Source organism: Notolepis coatsorum, assembly GCF_963971535.1.
Source record: "Notolepis coatsorum genome assembly, chromosome: 20".
NCBI lineage: Eukaryota > Metazoa > Chordata > Actinopteri > Aulopiformes > Paralepididae > Notolepis > Notolepis coatsorum.
The window spans coordinates 48,020,857-48,041,133 of NC_140184.1; the positions used below are offsets into that span (position 1 = coordinate 48,020,857).

The 20,277-nt window shown below is 42.7% G+C and overlaps 1 protein-coding gene across 1 annotated transcript in view; it reads left to right on the top strand.

Annotated features, from left to right (window-relative positions):
- Nucleotides 1-20,277, top strand: part of igdcc4 (immunoglobulin superfamily, DCC subclass, member 4) — a gene marked incomplete at its 3' end in the record, with an annotated part of 355,876 nt that overhangs the window by 230,085 nt on the left and 105,514 nt on the right. The window contains exons 10-14 of the mRNA XM_084337406.1: nt 5,315-5,497; nt 9,805-10,032; nt 15,931-16,032; nt 16,352-16,541; nt 17,817-17,944. Of these exons, the coding sequence (XP_084193532.1) occupies nt 5,315-5,497; nt 9,805-10,032; nt 15,931-16,032; nt 16,352-16,541; nt 17,817-17,944 (831 nt within the window). The remainder of the gene's footprint in view (nt 1-5,314; nt 5,498-9,804; nt 10,033-15,930; nt 16,033-16,351; nt 16,542-17,816; nt 17,945-20,277) is intronic.

The following is a 20,277-nucleotide window of genomic DNA, read 5'->3' on the forward strand; positions in this document are numbered from 1 at the left end:
CACACACACACACACACACACACACACACACACACACACACACACACATACACACACACACACACACACACACACACACACACACACACACACACACACACACACACACACACACACACACACACACACACACACACACACACACACAGTTGCTGTCATTCATGTATCAGTATCAATATATCAATCCATCAATTGCTCCATACATAAATACATATACAGTATACATACATATGATGTCCAATGATAGAGAAAATACAATGTGACAAGTGGTAATTTATATTGACTAGAATTTATTTTTATTTTTATATTTGATTAAAAAATATCTTTCAATCAAATACATGTGACTCATTTGGTTTGATTGGTGATGTGCGTTCATAAAAGTTGCTAATTTGTTGCCTAGGTGGGCCCCCATCTACTTCCAAAAATAGCACTACAACACTGTTGACCACGTTCCCACTCACCAATTAAGGATAAGGATAAGGATAACTTTTATTAATCCCTCTTGGGGAAATTCGGTTACCCAACGTCTAGACCATTTTGAGGCTGGTTGACCCCTATTGACTGCCATTTACTGTAAGCACTGACCTGTGCCATTAAATGGGCTTTGTGCTAAATGTTGTTGAGAAATGTAGGCCTAATGTAATTGGCCGGAAATTAACAAGAACACAGTCCTAACAACTGAGTTTGCTTCTCAATATTTCAGTTGACGTTCATGAGTTAATCCGAATGCATGCTGATGATTCCCTGAATTGTATGGTTTCTGAAAGCTTTGGTAGAAGATAACTGTACTGTATGTACAGTCGCCTAAATATTGACTAGCAAACATTGACTGACGTTGGCAATGCTTATCAAATCAAATCAAATCAAATGTATTTCTAAGGCCCAACAACACACGTTAATGTCCCCATGGGAGGGACACGTCTTCTCTCAACAAGTCAAGAAGAAACATCACGGCGGTTAGGTGGCCGAGCGGAGATTGCGTTCGTCACCAGCCCCGGAGCTGTGAGCTCGATTCGCCTGTTCGAATCCAGCTCACAGCTCCGGGGTTGTCACCAGCTTGGCTGGCCGTCTGCACTGATACAATTGGCTGTATCAGAGGGTGGGAGAAGCTGGCGGGGTGGGTCCGGGTCGTTGTAAACAGCGACTCCTACAGTTCGGTCGGGGTGCCTGCTAAGCGCGGATTGGACGTGAGGGGGATAGTGTGGTCCTCCCACACGCTACGCCCTCTCAATGAGAATCCGCGCTGCCAGGTGAAAAGAAGCGGTGATTGGCTGGACGTGTGTCGGAGGAAGCACGTGGTAGCCTCCACTCTCCCAGATGATCTGACTGTGGGGGGTAAGTGCGCAGCGATCAGGAAGGGACTGGGAATTGGCATACGACTAACATTGGGATGGGAGAAAAATCGGAGGAAAATGGAGGGGGAAAAAGACCAAAAAAAAAGAAAAAAAAAAAAGAAGAAACATCACAATAAATCAAGAACAAAACAAAAAACACCATGAAATCCAAAATAAAATGTAAAATAAATAAATGCAACACTCCCAGACATACCCCAGCGAAGGTAAGGAACAACTCACTAAAAACCTAGCAATAGGGAAAAAGCACCACAGGCAATGTGGAGGGGGAAAACCTTAGAAGGGCCGTTCAAGGGGGGATCTCCCTTCTTAGATGTCGGTGATAGTAGTGTTGCTATGGATGGATGATCAATGGGTGGAGAATAAAACAGGTGAAATAGATGGTATGTATGTACATATATGTGTAATAAAACACAAATATGTACATGCAATAGCAACTGGGGTACATAAGAGCATTTTTGAAAGATTGAAATAGAATAGAGCTACAACAGCAACAACAAAATAAAAAGCATAGGGAAACAAGCACTAGTATGAAAATAGGATAACGGCTAAATGTCAAGGCTCGGCGCTCAAAATATCAGTCCTATTCCGTTTGCACATGAATATGTATTCCGTTCGGATCCATTTGAGTTATGGGGGCGACGTAGAGAGGATCGTATCCTCTTGGCCATCACCACGGGACGTCCACCACTTTGGTCATCACCACGAAACATCCACTCACAGGGAGACGGGGAGATGGGACAGGCGTTAGACAGTTTGCGTGTTTGTGATGGGCAGACATAGCAATAGATACATGTAGTAAGCATATATGTGAATAGAATAGATACATGTAGTAAGCATATTATGTGAATAGAATATATAATTGTAGTAAGCATTATGTGAATAGAATAGAAGTACTTAACCCAGCAGTGAACTAGAACAGGCATGGTTTAGATGTTGTGGGTCTGACAGAAGACGGTATGAAGCTGATCCATGATCTCAGTGGTGCACATAACCAATATGGGGGTAGAATAGTCACTGCAATCTTGGCCATCACCCCGAGACATCCACCACCTTGGTCAACACTATGAAACAACCACTCAGAAAGATGGGGAAATGGGGACAGGGGTTAGAGGGTTCCCATGTTTGTAGTGTGCATATGGAGCAATAAATACATGTAGTGAGTATATGGAATCAAAGTATATAAGAGAATTGTGAAATTAAGTAATAAATAGAACTAAGAACTACTGCAATCATTTGTATACAGGATGAGATACAAGACGATGGCTCAGGGCCATATTCCCCGGGGGGGCAGGATAAACCACTCAGAATAGGTTGAGGCAGAGCAGGTATGGTTCGGCGCTGCAGGTCAGACAGTAGGCGATATGAAGCTGTTCCATGGGACCGGTGGTGCTCATGTCCAGTATGAGGTAGAAGGTCACTGGAATGTCTATATCGATATATACAGATTCAAGATTCAAGAGATTTATATACACGATACATGCAAAAAAATACAAATAATAATAGAATAAAATAGAATAGATAGTAAAATAGACATGATAAAGATACTAGTACTAAGATAAAATACAATACAATGCTAAGCTTACACATGAAAGGTAATGAGTCATATATACAATACTATACAATATACAGTTATACTATATATAACTATACTATACTAACTATACTATAGAAAAACATACAGTTATGTTTTTTTTAAGTGATTTATAAAAAATTAAATAAAAATGACTGTGTGTGTGTGTGTGTGTGTGTGTGTGTGTGTGTGTGTGTGTGTGTGTGTGTGTATGTGTGTGTGTGTGTGTGTGTGTGTGTTTGTGTGTGTGGTCATGTGTGCTTGTGTGTGGAGAGATCAGTGTTCAGTGTTCTGATGGCCTGGGGGAAGAAGCTGACGCATGAATCCCACCAGGCGCGGGCTCAAAGCGTGAGGCGGGCGGGTGATCAGCGCTTCACTTTCGCTCCCATGTTAACAGGCGTCGCTGTTCACACCGGCCTCGCGCGGGCAACTCGCTGGCGGGAAGTGAATTTAATCGCTTTGGTTGGATTCAGAGGCGTCCGCCATGCACATTTTCACAGAAATACACTCAATATCTGCATTATTACCACACATATAGATGTTGTTCAACCAGCTAATGTGTCTGTATCTTTCCCAATACAAATAAACCATACTATACTTTTTCAGGAGTACAGACACACTGATTTCATCATTCTAAAATGTATTCTAACATTCTAATTAATTATATAATAACTGATTATACATGCAAAATGGACAATAGAACACTGGAACTGGAAATCTTCAAACGGGGACTGACTTCGCATATAGACTAGATATTTACAGCTGTTCCAATGTAAATGTGCCTTCCTCTGTGCACGTTCGCCCGCTCTGAAGTCGGACTCGGTGTGGACGGCCACGCGCGCTGTTCTCGCACGAAACCCACGCGGGCTTACGCCTGCGCCTGGTGGGATTCGTGCGTCAGTCCCTCTGCTCTTGCTGCATGTATGCGGAGGCGCTTGCCTGACCGCAGCAGCTTGAACAGGCTATTGTTGGGGTGGTGAGGGTCCTTCATTATTCTGCAGGCTCTGGATTTGCACCTCCTGTTGTATAAGTCCTACAGGGGTGGTAGTGCAATACCCGTAGTGCGCTCTGCTCTCTGTAGAGCCTTCCTGTCCTGGGCAGTGCCGTTGCCAAACCAGGCAGTGATGTTCCCAGTCAGGATGCTCTCCACAGCCCCAGAGTAGAAGGACTGGAGTATCTTCCCCCTGATACTCTGAATTTCCTGAGTTGTCTCAGGTGGTAGAGGCGCTGCTTCACCTTTTTAATACAGTGTCTGCGTGTGTGATGTGAGAGACTAGGGAGAGACACAAGGACATCTGCAGGACATGGGTGGAAACACAAGAGGAGAGACTAGGGAGAGACACAAGGACATCTGCAGGACATGGGTGGAAACACAAGAGGAGAGACTAGGGGGAGACACAAGGACATCTGCAGGACCTGGGTGGAAACATGAAGAGGAGAGACTGTGACAAATTTTAAAGGAACACGCCAACATTATGGGAAATGCACTTACCAGCTTCTCTAGAGTCAGACAAGAAGATAGCTAGCTACCAATTTCCTCTCTGTGAGTTCAGTAGAAAGCTATCCAGTTGCAAATTAATGGACAGCTTAAAACTCTGAGATAGGTGTTTTTGGCCAACAGCTAGGCTAGCTGGTCCGTATCCGATTGCATTCATTTGTGCTCAGCTAGGCTAGCTTGCAGCCGGATACAAAATATTTTAAAATAAATGCTTGTCTATATGTCTAAATTTGCATACATTTCATACAATTTAACGATGGATGTATGAAATACTTGCCAGCTTTCACCCTACCAGCTATAATTGGCCTATACATCTGGGTGACGATAGAACGATCTGGAGCACATTACCCAAATCTACCACACCGGGTCAAACCTGACCTGGGAACATTATTGTTGTAACCAAAATACAACCATAATAAAGAAAGAAAAACCCATGCCATTGCAGCATGGTGGAAGCTGTGAACACATAGACCCAGCAAGGGTCTAAGACAATACAATACAAAGACTGTATTAGAAAGGCAGTCCCAGTGGGGAGCAGTCTGCAATATCTGAGCAAGAAACAAGATTACTCACATGGAAAGCTGTCCTTGAGGGATGTCTGTATAGTTGGAATAATATATTCAGTGCGTATTATGTTTGTGGATGAATACAGTGTTCACCAGAACACAAACTGGGAGTCGTTATCTCAGTGTGTGTGTGTGTGTGTGTGTGTGTGTGGTGTGTGTGTGTGTGTGTGTGTGTGTGTGTGTGTGTGTGTGTGTGTGTGTGTGTGTGTGTGTGTGTGTGTGTGTGTGTGTGTGTGTGTGTGTGTGTGTGTGTGTGTGTGTGTGTGTGTGTGTGTGTGTGTGTGTGTGTGTGTGTGTGTGTGTGTGTGTGTGTGTGTTCCCACAGCAGAGCGAGTGTTCTCAGTGGAGGTGGGGGGTAATGAAACTCAATTCACCCTGAGGGAACTTCAGCCCAACCAGGCATACCGACTGAGGATGGCGGCTGGCACGGCTGCGGGCTTTGGCGTCCCCTCCGAGTGGGCACTGCACCACACGCTGGCCCACTACAACCACAGCACCCACAGCATGGGTGAGACACACACACATACCGGAAAAAAGACCGGAAGGGTCGAAACGTTGTATCTGCTATTTTTTGTCACAATTACAGTTTTTCTCAATTGCTTTGGTGCATTTCTCTGATCAGAATTAAAGTTCTCATAACTGTTAGTTCAACCTCCACAACATTTTGTCATTTGTGCACATCATAGTAGCAGTTTCTCATTCCTCCGAACAAATTGCAAATGCTTTTGGACATGCATCAATTGCTTTCATACAATTCTCTGCTGTTTTATAACATTATCATTTGCTTATGTCATGTCAGTCAAAATGAACTATACTTATGACTGCTGAATAGTCATTCCCTATAAAACTAATAGTCCTCATTCCATTGATTGAGTCATTACATACAAACATTTTGGTAATGTCACCAATATCTGACTTTTTTGCATTGGAAAACATTTACAGAGTGATCTGTCATAATGAAAACATGACAAAGCCATTTGACTATCTTGTGCATAAACAATGGTGTCAGGACTTTTCATTTTGATGACAGTGACACTTTCATTGACATGAATACTTGCTTTTGAGGAATGAACTATCCATTTTGAGCAAGTGACACGCTTCTGCAGGTTATCAACTAGGTTTTGCAGTTTGTACTAATTGTTTTGAGAAATGCACTAACAGTTATGAGAACTTTAATTCTGATCAGAGAAATGCACCAAAGCAATTGAGAAAAACTGTAAAACACCTTGGAGCATCAAAAGTGAGTTGCGAGCCCCGCCTTGTTTCATGAGACACACACACACACACCTGGCCCATCCAATACCAATCGTACAGTGGGTTTTGTACAGTGAAACGCAAAGGCTGCTTGAATTTGTGAAATCTACTGCCACTCACAAAGTCAGACCTATCAAGTGGAAAAAGTAGAAGCTATTATTGTTTGCATCGGTCACATAGTCAAAGATAAACACCTGAAGCAGTGTCCAGTGACAGGTAGCCTATTGATTGGGTGATCCAGCTTTGACTCCACATTGGCTTCTTGTTAGTTTATACAATGAAGCCCTGTAGAGCTGTCCCCGAAGCCTGTTTTTGGGATTCGAACTGCGCCAGGGTTTTTTGAACGGGCGTTCGAACCATCATTTTTAATCATGCAAATAATGTGCTCCTAAATATTTTCTATGGTTCAGTACTGTCGAGAAAAATTTGTGCAATTCAGAAATAGGTTGAAATGGAGATATTGGCAATGTTGAGTGCTTTGAAATGTTCTCTATGTCTCCTAAAACTTAATATAGATAGATAGATAGATAGATAGATAGATAGATAGATAGATAGATAGATAGATAGATAGATAGATAGATAGATAGATAGATAGATAGATAGATAGATAGATAGATAGATAGATAGATAGATAGATAGATAGATTTATTGTCACAGCTTTTAGAATGTACATACATTCCGAAAACATGAGATATGCTTGTTTTCATTGGCTCCTCAACCATAGTAGTGTGCAATACATTGCAATACTTGTTTGATAATTATTATTATATATATATATATTATAAATTATATACATACAAATACAATACATTGCAATACAACAAATAGACTTAAAATAATCCTATACTATACAATATAACTTTAACAAGAATTTATTTACGTGACCATGATGTCAGTCAGTAGCCTGTTGGCCCGGTGGCTGTTCAGAGTTCTTGTTCAGTAGTTCTTGTTCAGAGTAATATGACTTGTAAATGTGTTAATTATTGTTAGATTGTCTGACAGTATTATTTTCCTCACTGTGTGAAAAAACTACAGTTGCGTCTGAGGGGAGTGGAGTCTGAGGGGAGTGGAGTCTGAGGGGAGTGGAGTCTGAGGGGAGTGGAGTCTGAGGGGAGTGGAGTCTGAGGGGAGTGGAGTCTGAGGGGAGTGGAGTCTGAGGGGAGTGGCTACTCGCACAGAAAGGAGAGGAGAGGAGAGGAGACTCACCAAAATCCATTCCCAGAGAACGGGCCCAGTACTTTATTTGGCGGTGTGAAAATATGCAGAGAAACATTAATTCGGTCGATACCCTTAAAAGTACTGGATTCAGGGGGAGCTCCCGTAGCTCACCGCATATCTCGGCGCTATTTCTGCGTCGGGGAAAACCGTGCTCGTCACGGATCTGGGGGACACAAGTTCGATTCCCGGACCCGCCGTCATTTCTCAGAATGTCTTCCCCTGCTCTACATCCCATTTCAACCTGTTTCTGTCGGTCATGCTTGACCAGAAAAGCGATAAATGCTAAAAAAAAATGTTAAAAAAAAGAAAAAAAAGTACTGGATTCAGTACCCATCCCTACCAACCATTGGGTCGAGGACTGGTACCTGGCCGTAGATCATTTGGTACCGGGCCTGCCATAATGCTCCCCTTCGCGTAATTCACAGCTCGCACTGTGGTTGTGGCAGACATGATTATAATCAGGTTTTTATGCACCTGAGTCTCCCGAACACATAGAGACAGCATACATAAATAAATAAAAAACTGAAAATATCAAAAAAAAAGAAAAAAAAAAAAAGAAAGAAAAAAGGTTCAAACCCATTAATTAAGATTCTAATGCCAACGTAACGAACGAAGGTCAGAACCTTTGAACGTTTGGGCTCAGCCCTAAAGCCCTGTGGGAGGGCCTTAGCGCCACGCCCCTGACACATATGTTTTAGATTAGGGATGCCCCGATCGATCGGCCACCGATCGTTATCGGCCGATAATCAGTATAAATATGCGATCGGTGATCGGTGATAATGCTTTATTTTCGCCGATCGTCAAAACCGATCTCACTCGCTCGTCTCGCTGAGTTCTGTCTCAGACACCGGGAGCTGTGCGGCGTCTGCTCCTCCCTCCAGCCCCTCCCGCGCGCATGTAAACACGGGTCTAGTCTAGTGGGACGGGAGGACGGCGTCTCCCTTAGCTAACGTTAGCTACCGTTACAAAATGACCCAGTCAACCATTCACTTCCAGTCCAATACATGATGAGGCATTGTCTAACCGAACGGTATCTAGCCGGCCAGCTACCGATAGCTCCTGACATCAACAAACGCTCCAGCAAGTCTAGTAGAGACGTGTATGATACCTCAGCTAGCTCATGTTAGCTGACGCCAGCTCACTGTTCAAAACGAAATGTCCCACTGAACTAAATAGTTCACTGAGGCGCTGTATCAACGTTATATAGCCGGCCAGCAGTAGCCACAGATAGCTCCTGATATCAATGTTTTATAACACTCATTCGATGCGTATTCGAGCTGAGGGCATGTTGTTGAATATGATCAATAGGGTCTAGCTGCAGCTCCGGAGAATCCTGGCCGTAGCTGCAGGCTACTCGAGTATAGGGTCCAGCTGCAGCTCCGGAGAATCCTGGCCGTAGCTGGAGGCTACTAGAGTACACACAGACAGTGGAGCTTGTTGCGTGGTGGCGATGTCTCGCAGATAATACAAGTACAAGTCTAATTATATAGTGTATACATTTTATAAAAAAAGAAAAAAAATGTATATAAAATAATTAAAAAAAAATTTAATCAAAAACTATCGGTATCGGATCGGTATCGGCCGATATGGCTCACGACGATCGGTGATCGGTATTGGTGGCAAAAAACGTGATCGGGGGATCCCTATTTTAGATACTTATCTGAATCCACAGATCATATCGAATACAGATTTTATATACTTTTGAGGACATCTTATGGGTACGGAAAACACATAGCCTGGTTACCTATTACAGCAGAAACACACACACCACATAGAGGTCTAAGAGATGGAGTGCTCTGAATACCATCATCCCCGATGCTCACACCACGCTCGTGTTGGCGTTGTCAATTCTTTCTACAGTATGCTTTGCACAGCTGTTACTCAGCGACTGACCATTCCCACACACATACAGCAAGAAAAGAATGTCACATTTTAGTTAATATACCTTACAACAATGCATTTAGTCATGGATAATTTCAGCATCAAGCTATCAGTTATAGACTCAATTAAAGGGGCACTTCACCAAATATTTTCTTTATTTTGCACATGAACTCACACACAATCCAAAAACTCAGTTTTGCACACATTAATTTAATTTCACAGTTATTGAGAGGAAATTAGTTTGAATATGGCCACCAGTGATGTCATCGAGGAATAAATGTGTGAACTAAATGAATGTGTGCAAAACCGTTTAGAGTTTTTGGATGTGTGTGAGATAATGTGCAAAATAAACGTAATATTTTTTTGTGGTGAAGTGCCCGTGGGAATCTTCCCATGCAGCCATAGTTTCATGTTTCATGGTGTGGGCCTGGTGTTTGTTTTTCTTCCCCCGGTTTCAACCAGTGATCTTTGCCCCCACGGAGATGACAGTAAAAGCCAGTATGAACGCCCTCAACGTGACATGGCAGCCCTCGCCCAATCAAACGCAGATCTCTGGCTACAAGCTCTCCTGCAGAGAGGTGGAGGCCGAGGAACAGACCAATGGGGAGAGGAGGACACAGGACCGCCTGTATGGACACAGGACCGTCAGGCTCAAGAAGAAGAGTAGACATCACCAGTTCTCTGGCCTAGGTAAACCAGGGGCTGCAGCCTTTTTTTTTTTTTTTTTTTTTTTTTTTTGCAGCCTTTCTGTCAGCATGGTTCAAAACGCAGATGAATGTGGACATCCGAGTGATTTGGATCTGGAAAATTTGAATTACAATGTTATTTACATTTCTGAATATCATTTTGTGAACTAATATATTTATGTTAAAGGAACACGTCAACATTATGGGAAATGTGCTTACCGTCTTCTCCGGAGTCATGGATACCAATTTCCTTTTTACTGCGTTCAGTAGAAAGCTATTCGGCTGCAAGCTAGCCTAGCTTAGCATTGATTGATTGATTTAAAACTTTATTAACAGATTGCAGAATGGGTACAATACAGTACGGCTCAATACAAAACAACTGCTAAGAGGATGCAGACCAGAAAAATACTTTCGTCTTGTTTACATCGGGGTCCCCCATTTTCAATTAACACATTAACTGCCACGCCATCAATGTATAATCACTGCCACCAGTCTAAAGCCCTTCCCATAGTCGAGCGGACCGTACACGGAGCAGACTCCTGTGGGCTCAAAGCTGACCCAAAGGGTACTCAAAGCAGACCAAAAGCAGAGTACAAGTGCAAAGCTCCTATTTTCTGACGCGCGGACGTCCGCGGCGCCCACTTGGTATCACACAAACTGGCGCGAGGTGTAAACTGGTGTAAACTGGCGCGAGACATGTAGGAAATTGGTCCGCGGAGATCCGCTCGACTATGAAAGCTCAAAGAGTCCAGTGGACATCCGCAGAGTCCAGTCCATGTACAGTCCGCTCGACTATGGGAGCACCTTAAGCCTATGGAGATGTTCACCTTCTTTGCAGGGCTATAACTTTTTAAATTGTATTGCTAAATTGACATTACTATTCAACATAGATTATCTATCATTCAGGATGTAGGACCGTTATACTTTTTCATTCATATATTCATACGAAAATACCGTCTAGAATATAAGTATGCTTTTATCGTTTTCTGCAGTAATTCCTAGAACGCTTGTTATAGGCCTAAACGCATAATATAGATTATCGATTGCAGTTTATTCGCGATACATGCTATATAAAAAAATCCAACTGAATACGATCCTAAACGTTATGACTCATCATGCGCGGATGAAAGGGGGGGGGGGGGGGGGTCGTTTATAATTCCTTGAATAAACCATCAAGCTAAAAGTAACGTTACTGTCCTCTTACCGTTCGCCGATGAGACTGGAGGAAAAAGATCCCACTTATTTGACGTCGATCGACTAGATCCATTTCCGGTTTGTATGGCGCAATAGACGCCCAAATCATATCGATTATTGAGTTATGGCAGCGATCCATATACACGGATGTGTGTCTAGAGTCCCGCAACAATATGTGACTGCCGGCCGGAATTCCCAGATGCACCGAGATCACCAGAGATCCATTTCCGGTAGTAACTCGCCCGATCATCCACCAGGCGGCGGTATTGAAGCGCTGCACGGTTGTGCCGAGTCCCACTGTCTCAGCCGAGGCTGGGTGGCGGAATTATGAACACCATGGCGAAAAATGAAATATGATCTCAATAACGTCGTACGCCGTGGATCTTCAAGGTATTCTTGTTTACCAGAGAGGAGATCCGATACAAGAATCTTGTTCGTTAGTTGACTTTTTTTATTATATTGGTTGCCATTTTGTCATAGGAAAGATTTGCCTCTAGGATGGAACCCAGGTAGGTCATTTCATCTTTCCTTGTGACAATAATGTCACCCACTGTAACAGAGAAGCTGTTGGCCTTGCTGAGTTTGCTATTTGATCCAAAGAGCATGTATTCTGTTTTACCCAGGTGTAATGATAGTTTGTTATCAGCGAGCCAGGTGCAGATTCTGCCGAGTTCAGAGCTGAGGGCTTTTTCAACCTGCAACTTGTCCCTGTCAGAGACCAGCAGGGCTGAGTCGTCTGCGAACAGGAACAAGTTGCAGTCACAAGCTGATGATATGTCATTTGCATAAATTAGGACCTGTTCGTAGACTATTTTTTCCATAACTTTCGAGCACAAATGAATGGAAGCGGTGATGGACCAGCTAGTCTAGCTGAGTTGTACACTAGGCTAGTGGTCCGTATCCGCTTCCATTCATTTGTGCTAAGCTATGCTACTGTAGCTTGCATCAAACCTTTGCCAGAATCAAGGAATTGAATTACATGTCAGAATTAGCTTTCAGACTCTGTTATTGTGTGTTATATCCACAAGAGGGCAAACCAATACAATGAGAAACGCTCTGAGCTATGGAATGAGAAATTATCAAACCACAGGGACCTCAGCAAGACAAGCCTTACACTTGCTAGAAGCATATAGAGCGGAAAATGCCGGAAAATGGATTTATGAACAGTTCATGAAACAGCAGTGACGCAGGGGACTTTTCACTGCTGTTGAGTCTCAGCTAATGTAACTAGTTTAGCCAGTTAGCTTGATACCATTAACTACCTTTGTAAACATTAGACCGCTCTGTTGCTCCTGATGCTATGAATAATGCTCTGGCTGCAGGCAATGACATCAAAGCCTGCACTTTCTAAATCTTTTATTCATCCATCAGTTACAAAATAGCAGATAATCAGCCAATCAAGAAATAGCCATGGTGGGGCGGCTAAGTGGCGCAGTGGGCAATGAATGAATGAATGAAAACTTTATTTAACAGATTGCAGAATGGGTACAATACAGTACGGCTCAATACATACAATTGTTAAGGGGATGCAGACCTGAGAAAGACGTTTGTCTTGTTTCCATCAGGGTCCCCCATTTTCAATTCATATAGACATTTATGACATACACAACATACATGACATTTATGGCATAGGGACATATAGGTATTTAGTACTGATACATTTGTGACATAAACGGTATTCCAATATACAGTACTGTTACCCCTAGATCCTGACAGAGTATATACATATGATGGGGAGGGGACTGTACATTAGGAGGGGGTGGGTGGGTGGGAGATAAATATACATACGGCGGGGAGGGAATACATGCGGTGGGGAGGAGACTGTCTATTAGGAGGTGGTGGGGGTTTTGGGCATTTATGGTGGCCAGTTTCGAATTGCAGCCTCCCGTAGGTGCTCTTTAAGAGCGGTTTTGAATGTGGGCAGGGATTCACATTCCTTTACAGCTTTGGGTAGGGCGTTCCACATTGTTGTGGCATAATTGCGAAACGTGTTTAGTCCCTTGTTTGAGCCGAATCTGGGTTTAACATGATTTGTTGAGCTTCCTCTGGTGTAGTGGTTGTGGTATTCACTGACCTTTGGGAAGTATTTTGACATGTACATGCCATGGGCACCCCGGTCGTATAGTGTATCTTGTAGACCAGGCCCATTGCAAGTTGCTGTACTCTGTCGTCTACTCTAAGCCATCCTAGGTTGTCAAAGTGGGCAGGGGTGAGGTGGGTTCTGGGGTTCAGGTCAAGTAGTAGTCTGACCAGTTTGTTTTGTGATGTTTGTAATTTTGTTTTAAGCGCCTTTGAGGTGCTTTGGTACCATGAGGTGCACGCATAGTCATAGTACCCTTGAATGAGTGCTCCTGCCAGAGTCTTCAGGGTATTCTTGTTTACCAGAGAGGAGATCCGGTACAAGAATCTAGTTAGTTGGTTGACTTTTTTTATTACATTGGATGCCATTTTTTCACAGGAAAGATTTGCCTCTAGGATGGAACCCAGGTAGGTAATTTCGTCTTTCCTTGTGACAATATTGTCACCCACTGTAACTGAGAAGCCGTCGGTCTTGCTGAGTTTGTTATTTGAACCGCAAGGCGCTCTCGCCACTAACGCAGGACATGCTGGGCTCTCGGCGTTGCTTCCGGCTTGGCTGGTCGTTCATACTAATACAATTGGCAGTATTAGGGGGTGGGAAAGCCGGTGGGTGGGGATCGGATGTTGTGGACAGCCACTCCTACAGGTCGGTTGGTGCGCCTGTACAGCAGAATCAGGAAGTATCGGGGCAGCGTGAGCCTCCCACGCGTTACTCCTCGCCACTGAGAGATTGCGCTGTGCAGGTGAAAAGATGCGACGGCTGCCTCCTCGTGTACCGGAGGGGACACGTGATGCAAGGCTTCGTCCACATTGCAGCCGACCAGTGGGAGGCATGGTCTAACAATGTTCGAGACAGGGGAGGGTAGAATTGGACAATACAAAATTGGGATGGGAGAAAAAAATTGAAAAATGGGGAGAAAAAGTAGATAAAACAAAACAAAAAATAGCCATGGTAAATGAGTAGGCTGATAAGGAATAATAAAAAATATCACAGGAAACATAACTTCCAACAACAAAAGCAGTTGATTCTCAAACAACAAGTACATGATCTCAGCTCAGCCCACTAATGCAGCCTATTTCCTATCTATTCATTGTTCTACATATATGGATGGAGTTACTCCGGACATCTGGACGAACTCATTTGGGTGCATGTTTTTGAGATGTGTCTTCAAGTTGCTAGTGTCTCCAGGTTGCGTGATTTGGCAGTCTGTATTTCCAAACAGGGGCTTTGCAGATTGTTGTGATGGAAATCACTCTCTCCACACCTGAGTTGGGTTCCGAAACCTCTGTCATCATTGCCATGCAGTTGTTGTTGAATCATTTCAGCTTCAGAGTTATGCTTGCATTTGATTTTCGTTAAATTTTTATTTTTTTTCGTTCATGGCAATGCACAACTCCACATAAGCACAACACCATAATTTCATAATAAAAAGCACCTCCCTTTGGAGAATGGATTTTCAATCCGCTATGAAATTTAAGTGATGTTGTGTTTGTGTAACAAAGCAAAAACCCATGTGGAGGATAGATGCTGCGTTTCTTTTAGTTTTTCAGAATCTAATCTAAAAATCATTTACAATTGAAATATGTATTGAATATCGAACATTTATTTGATAGATTAAAGACATATACTGTAGGCCTATATGCACAAATACCAAGTGCCAGATAATCAGATAATCACAGAGGGAGAAAAATACAGAATCTAGATTCAGGGGTGTCCAAATATTTTGCACATAGGGCCCGATTGGATAACCTGAAGATACCTGACCATGACCACACTAACACTCCTTCTATAGTTTCTTACATGTCATGTTTACTTGCTATATCTATGTAGCCTTATTGCTACCATTTTCAATCTACTGTATGTCTAACTACTGTATGACGGTCTATCTGACGTATGTATCTGTTGTCTTCCACTCTATATCTTTGTTTGTCTCTCTCTCTGTGTCTGTGCGTCTCACTAAGGTCTAATGTGAGCCGTATGCATGCCCGCCTCTCTTGGCTTAACGTTGAAAATAGATTGTCTTTTAATATACTTGTGCTGTTCAAGTTGGTCATGAGCAGTAAGACTCCTGTTTTTATACATAATCAGATTGTTTTTAGTAATACTGTGCACGAGCATTACACTAGAGGTTCCAGTAGTGGGCAGCTTGAATTGCCAGGTCCTAGAACCAGCGCTCTGGGGAGATCTTTTATTTTTAGAGCATTAACTCTGTGGAATGGCCTGCCTCGGAACCTCTGCTGCATTTACAGTAGATTCACTTTTAAAAAGAATCTTAAATTGTTTTTAAATTGTTTTTAACACTGTAAAGTGGTTTTTTGTTTTTGTTACACTAATGTAATTTTAGCTATATTAATTGTTACAGTAGGTTCATTATGCATTGTGTGTACTGACTTTTAATAATTTTGTTTTTTTGCAATGGTGATTGTTTTTGTGTTTTTTTGTGTGTGGACCCCAGGAAGACTAGCTGGTTGCTATCGCACCAGCTAATGGGGATCCCTAATAAAATAAAATCAAAATCAAATCAAAATCAAATCTCTGTCTGTCTGTATGTCTCTCTCTCTCTGTATGTCTGTATGCCTGTCTATCTGCCTGTCTGTCTGTATGTCTGTATGTATGTCTGTCTCTCAGTCTCAGACAGACAGTATGAGGTGAGGGTGTGGGCCTACAACAAGCAGAATGATGGAGCTGCTGCTGTCTGGAAAGGCAGGACAGAAAGACCACATGGAATAGGTAAGATTTATCTTGCTCGGTGTGTTTGTGTTTGTGTGTACAGTATGTGCAAGTGCTGACCAGGTTAACTATGTGTGTGTGTGTGTGTGTATTATTGCACTCTTGCATGCATGGTTGAATGTATATATTCATGTGGAAATGTGTGTTTGTTTGGAAGTGCCAACCAATTTAACAATGTGTGTGTGTGTGTGCGTGTGTGTGTGTGTGTGTGTGTGTGTGTGCGTGTGTGTGTGTGTGTGTGTGTGTGTGTGTGTGTGTGTGTGTGTGTGTGTGTGTGTGTGTGTGTGTGTGTGTGTGTGTGTGTGTGTGTGTGTTGAAGCGTCCTTATTGCCTATGGGGAGTCCTCCTCCGCTGCCCCCCAGCAGTGTGCAGGCCACAGCTAACAGCTCCACCTCCATTTGGATGCGCTGGGAGCGGCCGCACCTCAATAGTGTGCGCATCATCAACTACACAGTGCGCTGCAGCCCTGCAGGCATCACCAACGCCTCCTTGGTGTCCTACCACACCAGGTCAGTCCGCCCACGACACGTCACGTCACAACCCTACCACACCAGGTCAGTCAGCCCACAACACGTCACAACCCATCTTGCTTTCCCAAACCACAATTTATAGGTTAGAACAGAGGAATGAAACTTGATTTGGAATTAGGATTTAATAAAAATAAAATGTTCAATTGAAGTACAAAATACTTGCAGCCACAGCTACAGTCTGCCAGCATTTGCCTGGCAGGCAGCACTCATTTCAACCCTGGTCACAACCAAATACATTAATGCTAAATTTTTTATTGTACTTTTCCCACTCTGGAGATCTGAACACCATAATGATCTGAACACCATAGTGATCTGAACACCATAATGATCTGAACACCATAGTGATCTGAACACCATAGTGATCTGAACACCATAATGATCTGAACACCATAGTGATCTGAACACCATAGTGATCTGAACACCTTAGTGATCTGAACACCATAGCGATCTGAACACCATAATGATCTGAACACCATAGCGATCTGAACACCATAGTGATCTGAACACCATAGCGATCTGAACACCATAGCGATCTGAACACCATAGTGATCTGAACACCATAATGATCTGAACACCTTAGTGATCTGAACACCATAGCGATCTGAACACCATAATGATCTGAACACCATAGCGATCTGAACACCATAATGATCTGAACACCATAGCGATCTGAACACCATAATGATCTGAACACCATTGCGATCTGAACACCATAGCGAGGATGACAGCTGCACATGAGTTGCTATTGCAGGCCACACATCAGCTAGACAGATAATTAATCCTCAATTTTGCTTATCTGACCGATGCAATCAATAAAATAATCACTATCACCAGCTGATATTTCTTTGCCAATATATATCTGCCCAGTGTTTCTCATCAGACGATACCGATATATGGGGAAAATCACTATCATCGGCTGATTTAGTTTATTGTGCATCCCGAATGGTTACTGCACCGATGCACTATTACCCCGCATCCCCAATGGGAATTACTAACTGAAATTATTATATATATATAAAACTTTTCAGCTGTCAAAAGCCACAAGGAACGGTCTGGCAGCCAATCATTGTATGTGTTGCTTGTTATATTGTTGCACTTCCATTAGAGTGTCCTTCGTTTGACAGTACCAGTGCAGGGAGGATCCAACTCTCTCTCTCTCTCTCTCTCTCTCTCTCTCTCTCTCTCTCTCTCTCTCTCTCTCTCTCTCTCTCTCTCTCTCTCTCTCTCTCTCTCTCTCTCTCTCTCTTGTTGCAGCTCCTCTCAGGAGGTCATGCTGGGGTTGCTGAAGCCCTTCACCCGCTACAGGCTAGCAGTGCAGTCCAAAGGGCTGGACGTGGTCGGACCCTTCAGCAGCACCATAGAAGAGTCCACTCTGTCTGACAGTGAGTGATGATTTAAGTTTCAAGTTTCTTTATTAGTTGTCATACAGAAGTACAGAATACTTTTATACAAAATGCCTCTTTCTTTTACGCTCCAGAGACTGTGCTAGATAGAAAAATAGATAAGTATAAAATAAGTATAGCAAGTATAAAATAGAAGTCAAGTACGTGGACAAAAGTGTTCAGTACATATATACAATGTACAATGCAGAGTAGAAGTAACTGAGTTACAATACAATATACTATACAGTGCAAAGCAGAAATGGGATGAGGTACAATTTAGGTACAATTTACAGTAAGGTGTAATGAGGTATGGGTTGTAGTGCAAATTCTTTACCAATAAATATAAAGTGTGTTTAGGTGTTCTAAAGTGGGTGCTGCAGTGAGTTGTTTGTTTAAAGTGAGTGTGTGCGTGTGGATGTGTGTGCTGTGTGTGCATTTGATGGTTGTTACATAGTGTTATTGTCATTTAGCATTCTGATGGCCTGAGGATAGAAGCTTCTTCTGAGTCTCTCTGTGCTTGCCATGAGACTCTGGTATCGCTTGCCTGACCGCAGCAGTTCAAAGAGGCAGTTGTTTGGGTGGCTGGAGTCTTTGATAATTATCTTATCCTTACCCATTCACCGCTTGTTGTAAATGTCCTGGAGAGTGGGAAGCCCCCCTCCAATTGTGCGTTCGGCTGAATGGGCCACTCTCTGTAGTCTGCTACGGTCTTGTGCGGTGCTATTCCCAAACCAGGAGGTGATATTGCCAGTCAGGATGCTCTCTATTGTGCATCATCGGCTTCTCTTCCTGCTTCCCACACAGTCATATGTTTTTGTTTAGTTTAAATGTGTCTTGCGTATAATATTTAATTTTTTTGCTACATTTTAAAATGAGAAGTAACATGCAGCGAGTAATTGTCTTTGTGCATATATCATGCTAGATTGATCAATTTACAACTAAGCATTATCCTGGTAGATAACAAGATGAGAGTTAACTTACACATATGAGACAGTTCCAACATTGATGTAACTAAGAGATTCACTGGGATAAATGTTTTTAATGGATAGATTAGATATATATACAGTACAATGAGATTGACAGATAGTCGGCCTGCCAACACACCAGAATGGCAGACTCTTTGCGACTCCTGGTGGCAGATAACAGAACAGCACTTCCAGGAGAAAATATATTAACCTCTTAACACTTTGAGCGCCACGCCTGGTTTTCCGTTTTACCGCTTGAATGCCACCATCGGCGCCAATGTTAACGTTAATATCGCCTAATCTATGTTTTAAATTATGGCTATGTGTCTAATCTGCCCATCGCATTATCAAAGACTATTTTCCAGTCAGTGCTGTGAAGGCAGATTGGTTTTTTATCGCGTCGTTTCCATTTCAGAGCAGTTAGAAAAGCCCCCGTTTTGATATAAAAACAGCTCATTCTGGAGCATTCTATGAAAATCGTCTTTTAGTGGAATATTCCACAACGTTGATATTCGTCTGCCTTTTTATGAATCGTTTTCAAATAAACGCTAGATGATCAATATTATACGTGCACGCAAGCACATTACGGCCGCGCACTGATAATCGATCCGTTGATTTCCTCACAGACTTTTACAGTGAAACCGAAAGAAGACATTTCACAAAACAGCTTATAACTTCATCAAACTTACTCTGATTATCCTACCACTGATAACATAGAGTCCTTACCTGACATCAGATGGTATCCAACTGGTATATTCCAATTCCTGATCACCATTCGAAAAAATCGATAAGTGTATGGATCCAACGCGAGACTGTAGATCTCCATGATCCGCGGGGATCTGAGGCTCCAGAATGAACTGTGGTAACCCCGGCTGGATCAGTGAACTGGAAAATGTGGAGTACCGGATTTTTTTCCCCATTCATTTTCATTGAGTCCATTCCAAAATCACATGTCATCTGGGAGACGACAGGGGGCGCTTTTTTCCACAGTGATCACCGGCGCAGCTCGGCTATACTCGGGTAGGCTCGGGTGATGCAATAATGTTTCAGATCGAAAAAAAATTAAAAATAAAAAATTCCGAGAAATCTCGTGAGTGGCACGCAACCACCTATAAAAAAACCAGAGAAATCTCGTGAGTGGCACGGAAAGTGTTAAGCCCTAGCCATATTTTCAGAAAATCCGCCTAAAAATACATAACTAAGTAAATGGAAGATTGCTCCACTTCTAGAAGGTCCATTTGCATGTTCTTGGTATCTAGGGAATCAGGGAATGTATTCTGCAGTGTCAGAAATATTGTGTCTATTACTAGGCTTGAGTAAATTGTAATGAACCAAAGGAGAATATACATTTTAAATGTCTTTTCTTTT